The sequence below is a fragment of the Scyliorhinus canicula genome, chromosome 20 (genome assembly GCF_902713615.1).
Source record: "Scyliorhinus canicula chromosome 20, sScyCan1.1, whole genome shotgun sequence".
Taxonomy (NCBI): domain Eukaryota; kingdom Metazoa; phylum Chordata; class Chondrichthyes; order Carcharhiniformes; family Scyliorhinidae; genus Scyliorhinus; species Scyliorhinus canicula.
Genome location: NC_052165.1, coordinates 38140043 through 38161648, shown reverse-complemented (window position 1 = coordinate 38161648; position 21606 = coordinate 38140043). Strand labels below are relative to the sequence as shown.

At 45.2% G+C, this 21606-nt stretch overlaps 1 protein-coding gene across 2 annotated transcripts in view; it reads right to left on the bottom strand.

Annotated features, from left to right (window-relative positions):
• Window positions 1-21606, bottom strand: part of kitlga (kit ligand a) — a 153220-nt gene that overhangs the window by 85944 nt on the left and 45670 nt on the right. For both annotated transcript variants that reach the window (XM_038781283.1, XM_038781284.1), the window contains exons 2-3: window positions 10339-10452; window positions 4886-4948 (exon numbers count right to left, since the gene is read on the bottom strand). In XM_038781283.1, the coding sequence (XP_038637211.1) occupies window positions 4886-4948; window positions 10339-10452 (177 nt within the window). The remainder of the gene's footprint in view (window positions 1-4885; window positions 4949-10338; window positions 10453-21606) is intronic.

The following is a 21606-nucleotide window of genomic DNA, read 5'->3' as shown; positions in this document are numbered from 1 at the left end:
CCACAAAAATGGCACGCTGGCGCTCCATAGTGGGTGGGTGGCCGCGCGGCGCAGGCCTGGGGCAGTCGCTGGTCGGGGGCCCACGATGGGGTCGCTTGGTCTGCGGGAAATGAGTTCAAACTGCGGAACGCGACCTCCATAGTCGTGGCTAACTCTACAGTGTCCTCCAAGTACTGGGCCACTTTTTCAAGCAATCGCTGGCGCACATAGTTGGACCTGAGCCCTGCCACGTATACATCACGGACAGCGAGTTCCATATGCTGGGAGGCTGTTACACCTGAAAATCGCAGTCCCGAGCAAGGGCTTTTAAATCGCACAGAAAGTCTTCTAGCCACTCTGCGGAGCGCTGGCAGCAGGTCGTGAAAATGTGCCGCGCGTAGACCTCGTTAATCGGCCACACGTATAGTCGGTCGAGCATAGCCAGGGCCTCAGTATCTGAGGTGGTACAATTGAGTTGCGTAGAGATACGATGGCTCACCCGTGCGTTCAGTAGGCTGAGTTTCTGCTCCTCTGTAGTCTCGGATGTGCTTGATTCAGCCAGGTAGGCCTTGAAACATCAAAGCCAGTGTAGGAAGATTTCCTTCGCCTCTGCAGCCTGCGGGTCGAGTTCTAGTCGGTCAGGTTTGAGGGCTGATAACATAGTTGTTTTCTTCAATTTTTCTCAGACTATTAAATTGATGTGACTATCAATTCACTAGAAACACGATTGGAAGTAAACTGTGGTTTTAATAGTCTTACAACTGAGCCTGCCTGTGACCAGAGGAACTGAGAGCAGGCTTACGGCTGCAGTACTTTATACTTCCGGTAGTGCGAGGAGACATGGGTGGAACCAAGGGCGGAGCCAAGGGTGGAGCCCTGTACAAGCGCCTCATCTCCCCCTATGGGCAGAGCCACGCAACGGCTCACATACAGAGCCCACAAGGACATAATGCAATGCAATACAGTGTGAATTACAATGCAGTATAATTCACCACACTACACTTGCACCCAATGGAGTTTAGAAGACTAAGAGGCGACTTGATTGAAACGTAAGATCCTGATATAAGGTGGGTGTAGAAATAATGTTTCCTCCTGTGGGAGAATCTAGAACTAGACGGCACTGCTTAAAAATAAAGAGTTGCCCATGAGGTGATGAGAATTTATTTTCTCGCAGAGGGTTGTGAGTTTTTGGAACTCTTTATCATTAGGCGTTGGAAGCAGTCTTTGACTACGTATTTTCAAGTCAGAGATAGATAGATTCTCGATAAGCAGAGGGGGTGAAAGGTTATTTGGGGATAGGTGGGCATGTGGAGTTGAGGTAACGATCGGATCAACCATGATCTTATTGAATGGTGAAGCATGCCCGAGGGGCCGAGTGGCCTACTTCTGCTCCTAACTTTTATGCTCATATGAAAGCTACCACACAGGGCCCTGGTATAATGTGGTTGTTGTAGCGTGGAACCAGATATATTGCAAGATCGTGGACCCCAAAGGCAGAACCTCAGTAATGAACCAGCTAGAAGCACCAGGATCACCGTAAATCAGTTTTGAAGTCTGTGATGGCGGTGACAACCTTTAGCATATTCTGGAAATACTTAACTTCAGAAGCATCTTTTGGCAAACATTCCAATTGTACATCACATTTTTTGTTGATGATTTATGATAAAAAGTCTGGAATTTGAACCCTGAATGTCCTTTTCAGGACTTACATGGAAAGTAGCAAAGATTTGGCAAAATTACAGGCACGCCCTCAGATATGAGCAACAGACGGCAGTAACCTGGGAAATTTAAGGCGAAAGCTGGACTTCAAACAGAATGGAAATTCAAGTTTCCCAAGACATTCCCCAAGTCAATAAATAACTCGAGTCTTGTGCATTGAACTTCACCTGTATTTTTTCATGCTCCTACTTCATTGCTTACATTCCAGGTGTCAAGTTGACTTTGTTTCCTCAAAGGGTATTATCAAATATTAAAGCTGTTCACATTCAGAAATGGGTTGGAGGACTCTCAGTCTGTCCTAATTTGAAATAGAGAAGGTTCATTCTCCTCTATTTCCTGGTCCGTCTTTGCCCCTCAGCCAAAAGAACCGATTATTTAGCCATTTGTTTCATCGTTATTTGTGGCACCTTGCTGTGTGCAACTTGGATGCAAGTGTAGCCTGTCCAACAGTGGCTACACTTCAAACATACATCATTGCCTGCAAAGTGCTCAAAACACCAAATTATACATTGATAGTTTGTTAAACTTATGATGAGTGTTGCTTTCAATGGCAACCTCAAAAATTGTCCTGTTCTTCCTGCTCTTGTTGCTTTGCTGATAAAACATTATTTTAGCATTATCTACACCAACAATAACTTGGGACGAAAGGAATACTCCCTTGGGTACACCTCATGGCTAAGCAAGGTAACTGGGGGCCATTTGGCCCCTCGAGACCATAGGCCAACCACAGCAACTCAGCTAGTCCCACCCCCATCCTTTCTCCTGAACCTCACCATTATTTTCTCCTCTTATCCAAGTCCCTTTTGAGAGCCTCGATGGAACCTATCTCCACCACACTCTCAAACAGCGCATTCCAGATCCTAAACACTTGGTGCATGACAAAAGTTTTCCACGTGTCGCCATTCCATCTTTTGCTCATCACCTTAAATCAGTATCTTCTCGTGGCGGCACATGGCGCAGTGGTTAGCACTGGGACTACGGCGCTGAGGACCCGGGTTCGAATCCCAGCCCTGGGTCACTGTCCTTGTGGAGTTTGCACATTCTCCCCATGTCTGCGTGGGTTTCACCCCCACAACCCAAAGATGCACAGGTTAGGTGGATTGGCCATTGGCCTCTTAATTGGAAACAAAATTATTGTGTACTCTAAATTTTTTTAAAAATCAGTATCTCTGGTTCGCGAACCTTCCGCCAAGGGGGACAATTTATTTCTACCCATTCTGTCTCAATCCCTTATGGTTTCCGACATCTATATCAAACCTTCTCTAAGAGAACAACCACAGCTTCTCTAATCTGGGGCAAATGGGGCAGCACGGGGCTTAGCACAAGTGATTAGCACTGTGGCTTCACAGCTCCAGGGTTCCTGGTTCGATTCCCTGCTGGGTCACTGTCTGTGTGGAGTCTGCACGTTCTTCCCATGTCTGTGTGGGTTTTCTCCGGGTGCTCTGGTTTCCTGCCACAGTCCAAAGATGTGCAGGTTAGGTGGATTGGCCATGATAAATTGCCCTTAGTGACCAAAAAAGGTTAGGAGGGGTTAGTGGGTTACCGGGATAGGGTGGGTGAGGGCTTAAGTGGGTCGGTGCAGACTTGATGGGCCGAATGGCCTCCTTCTGCACGGTATGTTCTATTTATCTGATGTTTCACGTCTTTGGGAAAATTCTCATAAGACTTGCAACGCCCAGGATCCCCCTGGTGCCTTTTTAACCACTTTCTCGATCTATTTTGCCACCATCAACTGGTCCCTCTGCTCCTCCACCTCTTTTAGAATTAATTCTTGAATTTCTCACTCTTCCTGAGAAAATGTATCATGTCACACTTCTCTGCGCTAAATTTAATCTTTCCATCAGCCTCTCCATCCCTCTTCTTGCAATCTATTATTTCCCTTCTCACAGTTCACAGTAGCTCCAATTTTTTGTCAGCTGCTGCAAGTTTTGAAACTGTACCCTGCCCACTCAATTCTAGATCATTAACAGACATCAGGATTGAGGGCGCAGCACTAACATTTTTGATGAGAAAGGTTAAAATGACAACGAGAGCAGAGGAGAAGCTTCTCGGGACCAGATTCAAATGGCTATTAAAGGCTGATGCAAAATGGTTTGAAAAAATAAAATCTAAGCACAATTGTGAGTAAGCAGAACAAAAGTTTCAAAAACTTCTTGCCGTTGGAAGTCGGTTGACTCTAGGCTGCAGGGACCGTGCACGTGGCCAAGTGAAATGGTGCCAATCAAGCAGGCTGCTTTGTCCTGGATAGTGTTGAGCTCAAGTGTTATTGCAGCAGCACTCATCCAGGCAAGTGGAGAGTATTCCATCACATTCCTGACTTGTGCCTCATAGATGGTGGTAAGGCTTTGGGGTCAGGAGTTATCTTCGTTGAGACAGGACGGAAGAAGGATAAGAGGTCAGGGCAAAGAAAACTGAAGAGTATTCATTTTTTTTACTGATGCTCCAATAAGTTATAACGTGAGGCACGTTCTTGCATCCAGGGTCTACGTCCCATGGCAGGGGCCAGAACTTGGAATGTTTCCTGCTTCGGAAACCGATGGGATAACAAGCCAAATATTCTGGCACCGACCTCATTAATTATGCAATTGGGTGTTTCAGGCAATATTCCATGACGGGGCAGGCTGATGGCGTGTCGTCCGCCATCATATCCAGGGATCATGTTGAAAACGTGCCCAACATTACTGACCCACTATTAAAGGAAGACGGTGGACCTCCTGAAAATGAAGGTAGGTCTCCCGGAACACACTGTGACCAGGAGATTAACTTCTTGAGAATGAAGATGAATCTCCAGAAATATTCTGAGCCTGAAAGTTGGACTACTCCAGATCCTGCAATGTCCACCTATAGATGCTCCCCTAACCCACTACTCTGGTGTTCCGGGTTCCAGTGTTGCTAATGGCCTTCATCCTGAACTCCAGAGGCAGTCCCAGCCTTCAAGTTTCAAGTGGGCTGCAAAGGAGATTGATGCTGGCCTCCAGCGGGTTGTCCAGTCCACCAGACATAAGTTCATGCCGATGTAAAACTGATTTTGGGCCTCCCGCTGAACTCTGCTCCCCTCCCCCAATTAAATCCGTCGGCGGGGGCTTAAGAGAAATCCGACCAAGGTCTTGTCTTATAAGCTTTGATGATTCAAAATACAGGTGCAATTTATTAAAGCCAATATGTAAAATATATTGGATATACATACCACATTCGGGATTTTAGAAATATACTTTATCTGGATTTTATAATCACTTGGCAAGTTTCCAACCTAAAAAGAACAAAAGACAAATTTAGGAAGTATGAAAATAACTGGATAATTTATAAACAGTGAATATCCCATGACTGTTACAGAGCCAGCTGTTTAAAATGGACACAGCTAGGTCGCCAGGAAGACAATCACATTGAACTTAAACCAAAAACAAAAGTGTTGGAATCAGAGCACATCAGTCAGCGACGATGACAGAAAATCAACATTCCCAGCACAAAATTACCTTTGGGGCAAACTCTGAATTCCAAATGTTGAATGTTTGCCCGTACGAACCTGCTTTGTGCTGACAACATTTTCTTGTTTCATATTTCCAGCACTTTGAGGATTTTGTTTACATGCTTGATTGAAAATCACAGTGGCGGCTATAGCTCTGAACAAGCTCAGGCTCTTATCTCGAGAAAAGCGAAGGATAGCCTGACAGAGATCCTCATAATTGTGGTGCAGTGGTTAGCACTGCTGCCTCACAGCGCCGAGGACCCAGGTTCGATCCCGGCCCCGGATCGGTGTCCGTGTGAGGTTTGCACATTCTCCCCATGTTTGCGTGGGTCTCACCACCAACAAACACAAAGATGTGCAGGGTAGGTAGATTGGCCATGTGAAAATTGGCCCTTAATTGGAAAAAAATTGGGTATGCCAAATTTAAAAAAAAAAATAATAATTGTGGAAGAGTTTGATAGGGTAGAGACAGAGAAGATGTTTCTGCATGTGGGGGAGACCCTCAACTGGGGACGATAAAAGCAAGGTGGTCACTAATAAATCCAGAAGGGAATGCAGGAGGCACAATGTGGTTAGATTGTCATACTCCATACCATCATGAAGAGCAGATGGGGCTAATAGCCTGGATGGATTAAAGGAGAAGTGAGGTGAACACGAAGGAGAAAGAAATAGAAGGATATGTTGATTGAAGTAGATGAAGTAGAGTGAGAGGAGGCTTGTGTGGTGCATAAACACTGGTATAATCTCGTTGGGCTGAATGATCTGTTTCTGGGCAATGTGAAAGTGTACTCGCCAGGATTTGGTAAATCAAGGTATCCTGGGCTTCCCAAGTGAAACCCACAAGTTTGTTTTTGAACTGGAGCTAGCGGCATGACGACTGGATATTGAGAATTGACACCATTAGCAGAGCATAAATTTGGTTGATTAACTTCAGCCTAGAGCAGGGCTGAATAATTCCCCCAGTGCTTCTGACCTCGCAATGCAAATTTGTAGGAAAGCTTTTTTTTTTCTGCAGGACTTTTCAAAATTTGTGATTTTGCAAATCACCGATGATCATAGGAACATCGAACATTCAACCCATCGAGCCTGCTCCACTTTTCAATCTGACCCTGGCTGATCGGGCACTTCAATGCATATTACACCCACTACTCCATAACCCTTGACGCTAATGTTAATCAGAAATTTATCAGTCTCTGCTTTGAACATACTCAATAACCAAACATCCACAGCACCCCCCTGATTTTGAAATTGTCTCCTCGGGTTCTAGACTCCCAAACCAAGTGGAACATTGCATCGGCATCGACCCTGTCTATTTCTTGGAAGTATTTTGTAGGTTTCAAGGTGATCACCTCTCATGCTTCGAAACACTAGAGAATAAAGGCCCAGTATGTCAATCCCTCTTAATTAGACAGTCCCGCCATCCCAGGAACAAGTCTGGTAAACCTTTGTTGCATTCCCTCTATGTCAATAATAGCCTCCCTAAGGTAAGGCACACACCACTCCAGGTCCAACCAAGCTCCTTGAAGCAAGACCTCATTACTCCTTACATCCTCTTGCGATAACAGCTAACATTCCATTAGCCTTCCTAATAGTTTGCTGCGCCTGCATGTTAGCCTTCAGAGACTTCTGGACAAGTACACCCAGGTCCCTTTGTAAATCCACACTTTCTAATTTCTTACCATTTAGGAAACATTCTGGACATCTTATCTGTTCCTTCTACCAAAATGGATGACCTCACATTTTTCCATCTGCCGTTATCTTGTCCACTCACTAAATCAATTCAAATCCTCCTATCGTCGCTTTACATCTTCCTCACAACACGCCAAGCTTTATATCATCCACGATCTTGAAAATATTACATATCCAAGTCATTGATTTATATTGTGAACAGCTGGGGCCCATGTGCTGATCCTTGCGCTGCCACAGCCTGCCAAATCAAGAATGACATGTTTATACCTGCTCTTCGTTTTCTGGCTGTTAGCCAATCCTTAATCCATGCCAGTATACTATATCATGGGCTTTTATTTTGCTCATAAACCTCCTGTGGAAGACTTTATCAAAAGCCTTTAAAAATCCAAATACACTCCATCCACCGACTCTCCTTCACCAATTTTGTTCGTACCGTCCTCAAGAAACTCTAACAAGTTTGTTAAACATTATTTTCCATTCGTAAACCCATGCTGACTATGCCCAATTAGATCATGATTATTGAAGTGGCCATTTATCACATCCTTTACAATGGATTCTAGCATTTTCCCTACTCTTGATGCAAGACCAATAGATCTGTAGTTCCTTATTTTCTCTCTCCCCTCCTTCTTTAACAGTGGAGTAACATTTACCACCTTCTAACCTTCAGGAACCATTCCTGAATGTGTAGAGTTTTGGAAGATGATCACCAATGCATCCACCATCTCGATGGCAATCTATCTCAACACTGAGATGCATAATATCAGGTCGTGGGAACTTATTATCTTTCAGTCCCATTCATTTCTCCAATACAACCTTCATACTTATACTAATTTCCTTCAACTCCACATTCTCCCTAATCCCTTTGATCTCTACATCTGGGAGATTTCCTGCATCTTCCTTAGTGAAAACAGCCACAAAGTAATAATTTGACTTCTCTGCCATTTCTCTGTTCCCCATTATTAATTCTCCTTTCTCTCCCACATTTGTCCTAGCGAAATGTTTCAGTACCTATAGAAGATTTTATAATCCGTTTTTAAATGTTTTACTAGATTGCATTCATATTCTGTTCCCCCTTCATCAGTTTTTGATCAGTGAACACTCCTCTCTTAGAGAATGCACTGCTTATTATTTTAAAAATTCTTTACGCTTATATCTATCATAATGTCAAGACATCTCAAAATGCTTTAAAGACAGTGAAATACCTTTGAAGTGTAGACACTGTCATAATGTGGAAAAGGCAGCAGCCAATTTGAACACAGAGAACTCCCACACACACAAATGTGACTATGGTCAGATAATCTATTTTTGTGCTGTTGATTAAGTGACAAATTGTAGCCAGAATGCCAGGGATAACTCGCCTGTTTGTGTTTAAAGTAGTCCCATGGAACCTTTTACACCCACCTGAGGAGCCACACAGAGCCCCGGTTTAAAATGTAATCTGAAAGCTAGCACCTCCAACAGTGTAGCACGCCCTCAGTGTTGCGCTGGTAATGCCAGCCTAGATTTGGTGCTCAGGTCTCTGGATTAGGACTCGCAGGCACAACTTCTTGATCCAAAGGGGGAGAATGTTACCAATGGTGCAAGACGTTGGGAAATCTGTCTATTAAAAACTTTGGGTACGATCTAACTAATTGCAGCAGAGACCCATATCAAGCATGCATAACCTGGTGTTTTCCAGTGCTCACAGCATTGAGAAAGAACACGCTATTGAACAGGACACTGTTCCAATCCGGGGTCTCAACGGGGAACATCCTGCCAAGACTGCTCGAGTCCCATTTACTGCGCTGGGGCTCTCTGCTTGCCAGAACCCCTCTGTGCAGGAGGAGATTGGGACACTATTTTTAAATGGGGCCCCGATCTCTCAACATCCCCACCCCGACCCGAACCCTGGACACCAACCCACCTATAAGGGGGTCCTTGCCCCACTTCACACAGGAAGGGCACGCCCAGGGCCAATCTCCAGCACATGCACAATGACAGCCTGACACCTCGGCACTGCCAATGCGGCAGTGTCCCTGCCAGTGTCCCCTGCGCACCACCAGGCTGACACCCAGGTTGCACTGCCAGGGTACCCCAGTGTACCATCCTGCCCGGAGGCCAACCACCCGGGGGCCTCTGAACCTCGGGGAGACCTCCGCCCATCTCCCCCCGCCTCCCCCGCCCAAGTGCCATTCTACCTGGACCCCATTTGTGGGACCAGTACTGAATGGCACTCGCCTAAGGTCACAGGCAAAGGGGTTAGGTATCAACATGAAGATTTGCCAAATATTGATCCCACCCACAATGGATGGGATCCAGATCGCGGTCCCTTTAGATCTCGCGAGGCGTGGTGAGCCAGGTCGATCCCAGAAGAGGCCTCTCCTAGCATCTACCAGCCGCTCATGCTCCAGTTTGCCCGACAGGGGCGTGACGCGGCCAGTAGACCGCGCCCTTTATTTCTGTATGTTCCGTCTGGCTATAAAACCTGACTTCCTGTTTCACGGTTCTGTCACTCTATTTCCCAATTATTAATGAATGCTCCTATTGAAAATGGAATCAGCTTAGATAAACTATGTCCTCCTGCCAGTTGAAGTGCAGTTTGCACAGTTTTGGGATCCCCAACCCCACCCATATTCACAAACCTGATATTCAAAGCTGTCATTAGTACCTGGTCTGACGTATATGTGGTTCCTGTCCTATAACGATGGGTTGACTCTCAATTGCCCTCTAAAGTGTTATAGTGAGCTATTCAGCTGTATCAAGCTACCAACAGTCTAAGATGAAGGCCCAGCACCGTCTTCTCTGGCCAAAGAGGGATAGATAATAGATTATGACATTGCCATGGTTGCTCACATCCTGAGAATGAAGAAACCAAAATCTTGCACTGTGGTGAAAGCCTGCTCCAAACAACTCTACATCTCATCTCTCCTCACTTGCCTAAAGCTAGCTCTTTAACTGCAAATGATGAGACAAAATCAAAATATTCATTAAAATAAGATCAGAATCTACCACTTGAAAATGAGGATTGAATTAGGCCTGTGTGCCCTGGGTCCAAACTTAACCAACACTGTCTAAAACATGACTAATGTTCCAGTGCTGATGGTGGGATCATGCTGTGCACAAATGGCTGTTAGTTTAATCATTCAACTGGGCTTCAAATATACATTTTTTTTTTTAAATTTAGAATATCCAATTCATTTTTTCCAATTAAGGGGCAATTTAACGTGGCCAATCCACCTAACCTGCACATCTTTGGGTTGTGGGGGTGAAACCCACGCAGACACGGGGAGAATGTGCAAACTCCACACGGACAGTGACCCAGGGCCTGGATTTGAACCCGGGTCCTCAGCGCCGTAGGCAGCAATGCTAACCACTGTGCCACCGTGCCGCCCCAAATATACATTTCTAAGAGAATTGCTAAATCAAGCCCTTTGTTTCTTTCTTGGTAGATTAGTAAATAGTCACAAGTTTTTTTTTTTACAAGGTTCCTTGACTAGCTTGCTTACCAATTCATCAATACGTTTTATATCATCGGTCACTGGGTTTCCTGTTTTGCATATAGGTCCTCCAAATATGTTGGGTAGAAATAAGTGCAGGTAAATCACGCTGTTTATAAAAGTCTGAAATGAAAGAAAATCAAAATTAAAACTTAGTGAATTGTTATATGGTCTTTTAAAGAGACAGTAACAAAATAAATAAGTTACAAAGCGATGGGGCACTGTAACACAGGGCAAAGCTCTGAAGAAAACTTCTCTGATTAAATTAAAGTGTGATTGCTGGGGCCGACGATGCACTCCAGCACCCTGTGACGCCCACCAGTTACGGAAGGCCTCAAGTGTACCACTGGACACCGCATTCACCCTCTCCAGGAGGCAGCATGGACCGGTTCATGGCCATTTAGTGAAAGGCTACATGTGTCCTAAGTGCACAGGTAAACATGTTTTGGATCACCTATTTTGAGGTGTTACACCTGCAAGCTATGCTGCCAAGCTTTAAGAAACATTTAAAAAGAGAGAGAAGAAAGCCAGCTTGCTTGTTCTAACCTCAATGACGAAGTGGGGATTTACAAGAACCTGCCAAACTATGAAGAAACTTCCACAGCAACAGAAAACATCCATTAACAGATTTTGAAGTTATCTGTGGCCAATTGGTCTCTCATTTCCTCACATGTCTATTTAGAGCAATTATTTTGTGTGGGGTCTTAAAAGGGAATAAAAACAAGTTTATACATAGTTACATATTAACAGCAGAATAATACACTGCAAGTTACAAGCGTAAAGTCCCTTCTAAACCATTATTGGAATGTTCTTCGACTAGCATGTATCTAGAACAGCACTGCACCACATTTCACTTTGCACACACACCATCAAAACCGCCCATTTCTCCATTCTTGGCCACACTTGCTTCTCCCTGCCATCCCACACACCCACTACTTGAAACTGCCTCGTGTATCTTGAGCACCGGTCAAATAGGGCACATATTAACTTAACTGTTGGAAGAGCTAAAGCTCCCTGCCCGACAGCATTGCGGATGCCCTTGCACTACATGGACTGCATTGGCTCAAGAAGGCGGTTCACCGCCACCCTCCCAAAGCCAATTGAGGATGGGCCATAAATTCAGGCCGAGTCAGAGATGCCCTCATCCGGCGAAAGAATAAATTAAAAAACAGTTCAGCCAGTTGCTTCATTCCAGATTTTGATCCCGTTACTGTTGCAATTTTTAAAGAGGTATGGAAATCGCCACCTTCTGTCTTGCAAATTAGTGACAGCGTCACCACAGGAGGTGCGCTAATAATATTAATAAAACACATTTTAATGCACCTTACTGTGTGCGTATGATGTGCCAGGCACTGCATACGGCATGGAAGATAGCCAATCATATTTCCACTTGTCTATATCTGACACGGTGAAATTCTTGGAAACAAGTTGGAACAATTCAGAACTCTCTCCCACAAACAGCAGCCAAAGCTAGAACAGTTATGAATTTTTAATCTGAGATAGCTAATCGAAGGAATATGAGCCAAAGGCTGTTATATGGATCTTAGGCCACAGATCAGCCATGATCTCATCGAATGGCAGGACAGGCTCGAGGGGCTGAATGTTCTACTCCCGTTCCTATGTAATTACATTCATAGAGCACCTTAAACATAGAAAAATGTCCCAGTGCGCTTCACAAGGGCATGATCAGACAAATGCTTGAAGCTGTTCCACGCATGGAGGTATTAAAACAGGTGACCAAAAACTTGGTCAAAGTGATAAGTTTTAAGCGGGTTTTAAGCAGCTTTAGTACATGCAACCGCTCATCAAATTGCATTACATGTGTTGTGAAATATTTCTTGCCTGCCCTATTATCTGGCATATCACAGGCCACACTCTACAGAAGATCCACTCCACAATTAATATGATTTCATTGATTCATATTTCCCTTGCAATCGCTTCCAATTCCTGTAAGCTCGGAGGGTGGGGAAAAATTCCCTGCACGTTGTCATTTCTACTGAACAGACGGTGATCATATCCAAATGTCGGCAGCAAAGTGTCCATTGGTTCAGCCTCTTCACCCATCGCCTCACCACTCACTCCATTCTCTGCATTCCAAGGTTGAACAACCAGCTGCTGCTCAACAACAACAACTCGCATTTATATAACACCATTAACACAGTAAAACGTCCCAAGCTGCTTCGTGGGTGCGTTATTAAGCAGAGATTGACTCCAAGTCATACAAGGACAAGGACCCATTCAAACAGGTGACCAAAGGTTTGGATGAAGAGGTAGGCTTCCAGGGGAATCTCAAAAGGATGAAGGAGAGGCAGAGAGCTTTAGGGAGACCATTCCTGTGCTTAGTTCTCGGCAGATGAACGCACGGCCACCAACAGTGAAGCAATTAAAATGGAGGTGGGAGGGTAGCACGGTGGCTCGGTTGTTAGCATTGCTGCCTCATGGCGCCGAGGTCCCAGGTTCGATCCTGGCTCTGGGTCACTGTCTATTTGGAGTTTGCACATTATTTGCGTGGGTTTCGCCCCCACAACCCAAAGATATGCAGGGTAGCTGGATTGGCCACGCTAAATTGCCCCTGAAAAAAATGGTTTGGGTATTCTAAAATAAAAAAAAAAGAAAATGGTGGATGGGCAAGAGGACAGGATGGTCACAACCGGCTTGGCATTTTGTTTGGTAGCTCATTCAAAAATTGGCAAAAACCGGCCAATATGGACAGGCATATTTTCATTGGAGGCAGTATTTTAAGCCTCCATTTGGGGAACGAGTGATTTACAGCTAATGCTTGGAAAAATAAACCCTTTGCTATCTGCTTGCATTCCCTGTCCATCATCTGTATATCAGTTAGCAATGTTTTATGATGTAAGAACATGACTTGCAATAAGTGGGCTTTCCTGGGATTTTTATCATTTTTAAAAACAAGCTTTGGTTCAAATATTTTTCACTCTTGGTTTCCAGCCATCCTTTGATTTGAAGTAGATGTCAGCAGCTTTGCAATGGAGCTGGCCAGGCAGAACAATGACTTTAACGTATGTTAGTGCCCTCAAGAAGAAACTACACCCAAAACGTTAACCTTTTATCTTTAAAGTCGCAGACTGCGGCATATTTATATCATTTTCTATGATGCAGGTAACTACAGAAAGATAAAATAACAATAGATTAATGATAATGGAAGAATTACATTTTCTGAATTCACACTTGGAGCTCCTTGGTGTTCCCAAATGACATAGGATGCACGTTAAATTGAACTCAGGTGTCCTGCCATGCCTCTATTTAACAGTCTGCTATCAAAATCTACAGCAATAATCCGAAGACTTGTCTGTAATTTGGCCAACAGCATCAACAGCCCTAACAACTTGCACTTAATACGTTAAAAGTTTCAAACCGCTTCATAGGGCGTGAACCATGTAAGGAGACATTAGGACATGTGACTAAGGATTCAGAGTTAGGTTTTGATGAGCACCTTAAAGGAGAGCGGCAGAGAAGCTTAGTGAGGAAATGCCAGAGCGCGGTAAGTGGGTAGTTGAAAGGACTGCCACCAATGGTGGGACAAGAAAAGTCGGGGATCTGCATAAGGATAGGATTGGAGAAGTGCAGAGACCTTGCAGGGTTGTGAAGATGGAGGAGATTACGTAGATAGGGAGGGCGAGGCCATGAAGAAGTTTGAAAACAAGAAAGGGAATTTCAAAAGCGTAACATTACCAGGCCAGTCATGATCTCATTGAATGCTTAAGTAGACTTGATGGGCCAAATGGTCCTGCGTCTTTTGATCTTATGGCCTGGATCCAATGTTGGTCAGCAGCATTATGGATGATGGGTAAACGGGACTTGAAATATAGGCAGCAGCAAAGTTTTAGAAGATGTCTGAACAACTCTTCCATTCTGTCAAAGTAGAATTGGGGGAAGTAAGTATTCAAAGTGCTTTCCTCGCAATTACCCCTCCAATTCCTTGCGGCTTCTCTGAGGAACATTTTAAAAGCATTCTTTGATGAGCACAGCCATATCGGCAAAACGGAACCATCTTTCGAATACGGCTAGTTGGGGTTATATAAAGTTATTTGCTATCACAACTGTTTTTTTCTACTTCTTGCTCACCTACAGGAGTAGGAATAATGTCAAAATCTTCTTGATTAGCAAAATAAATGACCGTATCTATTCCGCTGGGATCTCCCCCAGCTCACTATTGTTATTTTAATCAGAATTTTGAGAGTGAAGAATGCTTTTGTTTCTGTGACGTTCATTAAAGCACAACTTGCTAAGCTAAAAAAGTAGTTCATCTTCTAACTGATTCTATTGTCAGGAGTTACACATGCTGGCCACGTATAATAATCATCAGCCCTTCAAGCAGCCAGCGAAACACCAATAGCAGTGGAGTGCACAAGATTAAACATGATCTTCCTCATGCCTCCGCTCACTGTGTGGCATTTTCTTTCCTGAACTTGAGAGAAATCCAACAGGATTTTGTTGTAATGGAAAGACTAAGGAATGAGGAAGTGTAAGTACTGACATGAGAACCATCAATGATTCTTCAGGGTAATTACGCATGAGTTACACTTAAAGCCAACTGCAATTTTAAGCTCCCAACCATTAATTTGGGCAGGGGTGGGGGGGGGGGGGGGGGGGGGGGGGGGTAGTTTATTGTTTTAGAAAGTCACATCACAATTTCAAATTCTTGCCATACTTATTTTCCATCTTCTACCTCATCCTAGGTAAAAAACCTGCATTATTCAGACTGAATCAATCCGTCTCAGAGGATCGTTCTGTTTGCTCACTGAATGTTTTTAGATAAGTAAATACACTTTGAACTTGGTGATATCTATTTATCTGTCTGTATCTATCTATCTATCCATATATTTATCTATCTATTAGCCTACTGATTTATCTATTAATGTATCTGTCAAATTATCTATTGCTCTAACAATTTAATTATTTGTCTATCAATCTATCTATTGATCTAACAGTTTAATTATTATTCTATTTATCAATCTATCCATTCATTTACCTATAGTTCATAGGTACAATCCTCACCTCGGAGTTTGAGCGTCATTCACTCCAGAGACTGGGGTGCAAAATCTGGCTGCCCTGCCAGAAACAACACCTTTCTCATGTGGGAAACCTTCTGACCTCTCGGTTGGGTGGAAAAGATCCTTATTTCAAATTATGCACAAGTGAGCATCTCACTGAATAATCTGCCTACCCCAGCTGGTGGGTTCAAAGGTTTGGGCGCCATATTTAAATACCAGTGAAACACGCAGCATATCACTCTCTGCAGGTAACTTGCCTTCGCGATCATGCGGGAAACCCGCTCCGGCGTGTATTGCAGAGAACCACCTGAGTGTTCCAGGCATCTGAATCACATCTTCAAAAGTCCTATAGTCTGCTCTATAAGGGAGCGTATGGAGCTGTGAGCAGTGTTGCACCTTGCTCAGCTTGGAGGGTGATGCACTAAAGTCATCAGCCAGTGTTTTAAGGAAAGCCCTTATCTCACAGCAACCATACCTGGCCCCTCGTAGGATCATAGAACTTACAGTGCAGAAGGAGGCCATTCGGCCCATCGAGTCTGCACCGCCCCTGAGAAAGTAAGAAGTTTTGCAACATCAGGTTAAAGTCCAACAGGTTTGTTTCAAATTACTAGCTTTCGAAGCACTGCTCCTTCCTCAGGTGAGGAAGGAGCAGTGCTCTGGAAGCTAGTGATTTGAAACAAACCTGTTGTAAGACTTCTTACTGTGCTCACCCCAGTCCAACGCCGGCATCTCCACATCATGGCCCCTTAGAAAGAGCACCCTACTTAAGCCTACACCTCCACTCCATCCCCGTAACCCAGTAACCCCACCTAATCTTTTTTTTGGACATTAAGGGGCAATTTAGCGAGGCAATCCACCTAACCTGCACATCTTTGGACTGTGGGAGGAAACCGGAGCACCCGGATGAAACCCATGCAGACACGGGGAGAGCGTGCAAACTCCGCACAGACAGTGATCCAAGTCGAGAATCGAACCTGGGACCCTGGAGCTGTGAAGCAACAGTGCTAACCACTGTGCTACCGTGCCGCGATGTAAGCATCATAGAAACTCCTAAAGTACCGTGTGTAGGATGTGCTTGCAATGGACAGTTGTACATTGATGGAATGGTAGCTCTTATGGTTTATAAACATCAGGAGTTGTTGCTATGGAGTCCATATAGCCACATCTTGGGAAGCCTGAGAGAACTGTGAATCTTGCAGCCTAGCTATCCTCTGAGAGAAAATCTGACATAATGATGGGCCTTCCTGTAGAGGTGATGGGTGACCTCCTTTATGTAGCGATGTGTTGCATGCTGAGAGATGCCTCACAGGTCCCTGTTGATCCTTGGGAAGACCCAGAGGCAAATAAATTAAGCACTGTGGACACCTTCAATGCTACTTGCAGGAGGAAGCCTCCAACCAAACATGGTGTCACATCTTCACCAGGTTTGTGGCAAATGTGATGAACAAGGTCTTGAGAGAATCGCAGCCATGCCCAGCGTTGTCTCACACATCTGTAAGTAGGACACGCTCTACTATATCTGGAGGCTGTGTGCACCATTACGTACAGACGTGACACTCCCCCAACCCCATGAGTTTCACATTCCACCCCCCTGCCCCAGTATTAGGGTTACCTATCTACCTATTGCAGATGCCCCCTGTGACCATCACCATTCCCTCCACAGCCTGCTACGCCCACGGACATTGACTGCAGCCTCCAGAACAATAGCTCTCCTCAGAACTCGGTCATTGCAGGAGACTCCCAGGAGGGCAGCGGAAACATTTAGGAATGTCCTTATAGCATCCCAGTAGAGGTCGAATATCCGTGTCATATTATGGGACATGCTGGATTTTGACCGATCAAAATGGAAAAGCATCATCCAGGAAGGCACCAAACACATCGAGACTTTGTTGGAAAGTCAAGGCATCGCAGAAAGTGCACAAATCTCCAAAGAACCCAAGGACCCAACTCTTCAAGCCCCGCACATGGCAGAGTCTACAGATCGCACATTGGACTTATTATCCATCTTAGAATATTGTCCATAATTCACGTAAGAGATTATAAACTGTAAGCAAAACCCTACTTTCTGCTTATTTAAAAATGGACTTTGCTGGACCTAAAACATGGCTGCTATAGGTCATATGAATTCCAAGTGGGCTACTGTTCTGCAAACCTCTAACAGGAAGTACAGGACAAAGCTCAACCGTTATCATTGTGGAATCTCACACCTATCATCATGTGGACCCATTACAACCAATGAAACAAGGGACCAGAAGATGGTCCATCATTCCAGCCTGGATATACAACAAAGAGAGAGAGAGCGCTAATTATACCTGCAGAGATGCTAATAGCCCTCATCTATCTCTCATGGTGAACAATGGATTTCGACCAGAATCATAGAAACAAATTGTTAACCTGGAATTGATTCGTAAATGTGACCCAAGCTCCTTTGGCCTTCAAAATGTTTGGTGTTACATTCCTGGACTCCCAGAGCAGTCTGCTGTTAACATCCAGTCTGTTGACACCATAGATGGACTCCAGGCTGACAAGAAATTCTGCCTCAAGTCTAAATCTCCTTGAACCTGGTTATCTTGAAGATGCCTGCCACTGGCTGCAGAATAGATGAAGTCTCTGTATAACATCCTCATCAACAATCTTGAAGGATTTCAGCAACTCCTGCTTTCCGCAAGCTTGAATTTCAGTGTGCAGGAACCCTCATTGGACTCTGACGTTCATTTTAATCTTGGAGTTCTTTTTGTTTTAAGTTGTTCCTAGTTCCTTCTTGTGTGTGTGTGTCTATATAGTTGCGATGAGCCATGCCTCCGGGTTTGAATGTGTGAATAAACAATACTTCCAACTTAACCCTCAAGAGAGTTTTCTGTGAGTCACTTTAAAATTTACTTCACAGAGTGTTTGTGGTAACATGCCACAGATTATATAAAAAATTAAAACACCTCTGCTCAGACAGATGGTGAGAAAAATAAAGGAGTCCTTATTTGTCTCTCTCCTCTATCTGTAACAGAACCCACTGAACCTGGAAACAAATCATCCTTGACTCTGAGTGACAGTCTGAGAAAGATGAGCAGGTAACGTGACCCAACACCAGCAATGATGCCTGGTTTCTAAGTAGCTCTGTTAACACAGTAAAATGTCCAAAGGCACTTCACCAGGAGTGTTATCAAACAGAAATTGACACCTAGCCACACAAGGGAGATATCAAAACAAGTGACCAAATGATTTGCCAAAATGGTTGGTTTTAAGAAGCTTATTAAAGGGGAGGAATCGAGAGGGAGAATCAGTCCCTGGATAGCTGAAAACCCTGCTGCAAATCAACGATGTCATCAATTTCCATGGCAGTTTCTCCGGGCTGTATACTGTAACGTTGCCAGAGAACTTGCAGGAAACCTGGAGTAAAGGCAACAATCAGAGTGATTTGATGACTCAATATTATTGAGACTTGATGGGCCGAATGGCCTCCTTCTGCACTGTAAATTCTATGATCTTATGGTGTTAGTTTGAAGAGGAAAAGGGGAATACTCCTGGTGTCCTGGCCAATATTTATTTCATTGGGGTGAGAGATTGACGTGCCAAAGTTGGCAACTACACTACCATCATAGAACAGTACAGCACAGAACAGGCCCTTCGGCCCTCGATGTTGTGCCGAGCAATGATCACCCTACTCAAACCCACGTATCCACCCTATACCCGTAACCCAACAACCCCCCCCTTAACCTTACTTTTAATGACACTACGGGCAATTTAGCATGGCCAATCCACCTAACCCGCACATCTTTGGACTGTGGGAGGAAACCGGAGCACCCGGAGGAAACCCACGCACACACGGGGAGGACGCGCAGACTCCGCACAGACAGTGACCCAGCCGGGAATCGAACCTGGGACCCTGGAGCTGTGAAGCATTTATGCTAACCACCATGCTACCGTGCTGCCCAATAGTGACAACACTCACACTTTATTGGTTGCAAAGTGCATTGGGATGTCCCACGGTCATGAACGTCACTCTATGGAGATAAGTCGTTCCTTTATTATCCCAAGATCACCTCAGGAACCGAGGGCACGGGAATGCTGGATTCCCACCCCTATATGCTCCCGCCAGAGGAACAGGTAACAACAGCCACGCACCACCCTCCTAACCGCAGATACCGGGAACAGCACAAAGCCGACCGCAGATACTTGCCCACACAAGGGCGATGCTACAATTGCGGCCAGTCCGCTACAGAATGCATGACACCACACCGCCGTACCTACAGTCCTATCAACAGTTCCCCGACGAGGGGCCTCGACCGATGCCACTAGACAGACCTGCTTGACAGGCCACAATAACGCCACTAGACGGTGTAAACAATCCCTACAGCCTGTACCCCCAACTGCACTCTGAACCAGTTGTGTGACGGTGCCAGGCCTCACCGACATGGGTGTGTAACCCTAAAGCTACAAGGCAAGGTAGGAGGCTGCCTCCTTGGGTTCCTATGGGTCACGGGAGGATCCCCCACTGCCCTCAACACATCCCATGACCTTGGTCGCTCATGGCACACCCGGAAAAAGAGGTTAATAATCCACACTGGAATCCCCGAATACCATCGGGAATTGTGGATCAAACCCACTGAGATCATCTTGGGACAGAAGGATATTAGCCAAATATACACAGGCATTTACATATCACAAGCTTGACTGTGGCCGGATGACAGGGGAGGTTATCATAGAAGGCCCTGATCCAAAACCCCAATTACAGGACGGCTTCCCTAAGCAAGCAGAGGAGCAAGTGGGCAAGGTAATTCATGATGCGGAGATGCCGGCGTTGGACTGGGGTGAGCACAGTAAGGAGTCTTACAACACCAGGTTAAAGTCCAACAGGTTTGTTTCAAACACGAGCTTTCGGAGCGCAGCTCCTTCCTTTCCCCGATATGGTTGGTGAGAAAACCGGATGGTTCCTGGAGGCTCACAAATCAACTACCGAGCGCGAAACCAGGCTACCCCAATCACAGCCCCTACAGTGGCGACCAGTCTTGATGCCATGATGGGACAGGCCCCACATGCCAAGTATTTCATAGTATATCAGCAATGGCTTCTGGTTGATTTCTTTAGACCACCAGTGCCAGTACAAATTTGTCTTTACATTCCAAGGGCAGCAGTGTACTTGGAGGTGTCTGCTGCATTGTTTCCATGACCTCCCCCCTCCATACTTCACCAGTGACTAGCCAAGGGCCCAGAAAGATTTTCCAAACTGGATTGTCTGGTGCAATATGTAGACAATCTCATCCTCCAGATAGAAACAAAAGGGGAACATCTTCAAAGTAGAACTGCTGAACTTCCTCACTACCTTAGGTAGTAGATAGTACTTAGGTAGTAGTTAGGTAAAAGTAAATCCCAAGAAAGTCCAAATCATGAGACCACAAGGCTCTCACTTGGGTACAGTAGTGACCAAGGGGAAGCACGAGATTGAAAGGCAGCAAATTGAGCCTGTAAAACGCCTTCCCTTGCCAAAGGACATGAGCTCATTTTGCTCCTCTCTAGGCTTGGTGAGGTACTGCTGGAACCACATTGACGGTTTTGCCACCAAAGCTGCCCTCACCCACTTCCGATCTTTTACGCAATAATGCCACGTGGACCTGGACCGGGCACGACATACAAATAGTTTCAGTGCTGAAACAGGCCCTAGCACAGGCCCCAGCCCGGCAAGTACCTAACCCAGATCTTCTCTTTGCACTTGAGGTAGTGGTCACTGACAGCACACCAGCAGCCATGCTCCTACAAGAACGGCACGGGAGACTTGCCCCAGTAGCCTACATCTCTCGCATTCTAACTCCAGTGGAACAAAGTTTTTCAGGATGTGAGAAGCATCTCTTTGCAGTTTTCTGGGCAGTATAACATTTTGGCTATATATCTGGCATAAATCCCCTCACCGTCTTCACATCCCATACATCTACTATTGAACGGGCAGATCAAAGATGGAATGGCTAGCCAAAATCGCATAGCACGCTGGATGTCCCAGGACTGCGGCATCACGGTCAAACCCACCAGAGCCCCCACCTTCTGAGCAGACAATCTGAGCTATGGAGGATAACCCATCAATGTCAGGTTTTGACAATCAATGACCCCAAGGGACCATTTCTGCCAAAACAAAAGTGAGAGGACCAAAGGGAATCAACAACCAGAACAGTCACGCCCTAAACATTTCTGTGGATGGATCCTCTATTGTGGAGGAGGGGAACAGGAAAACAGGGTGTTGCATTTATGGGGAAGACCAGGGAGACAAGCTCCC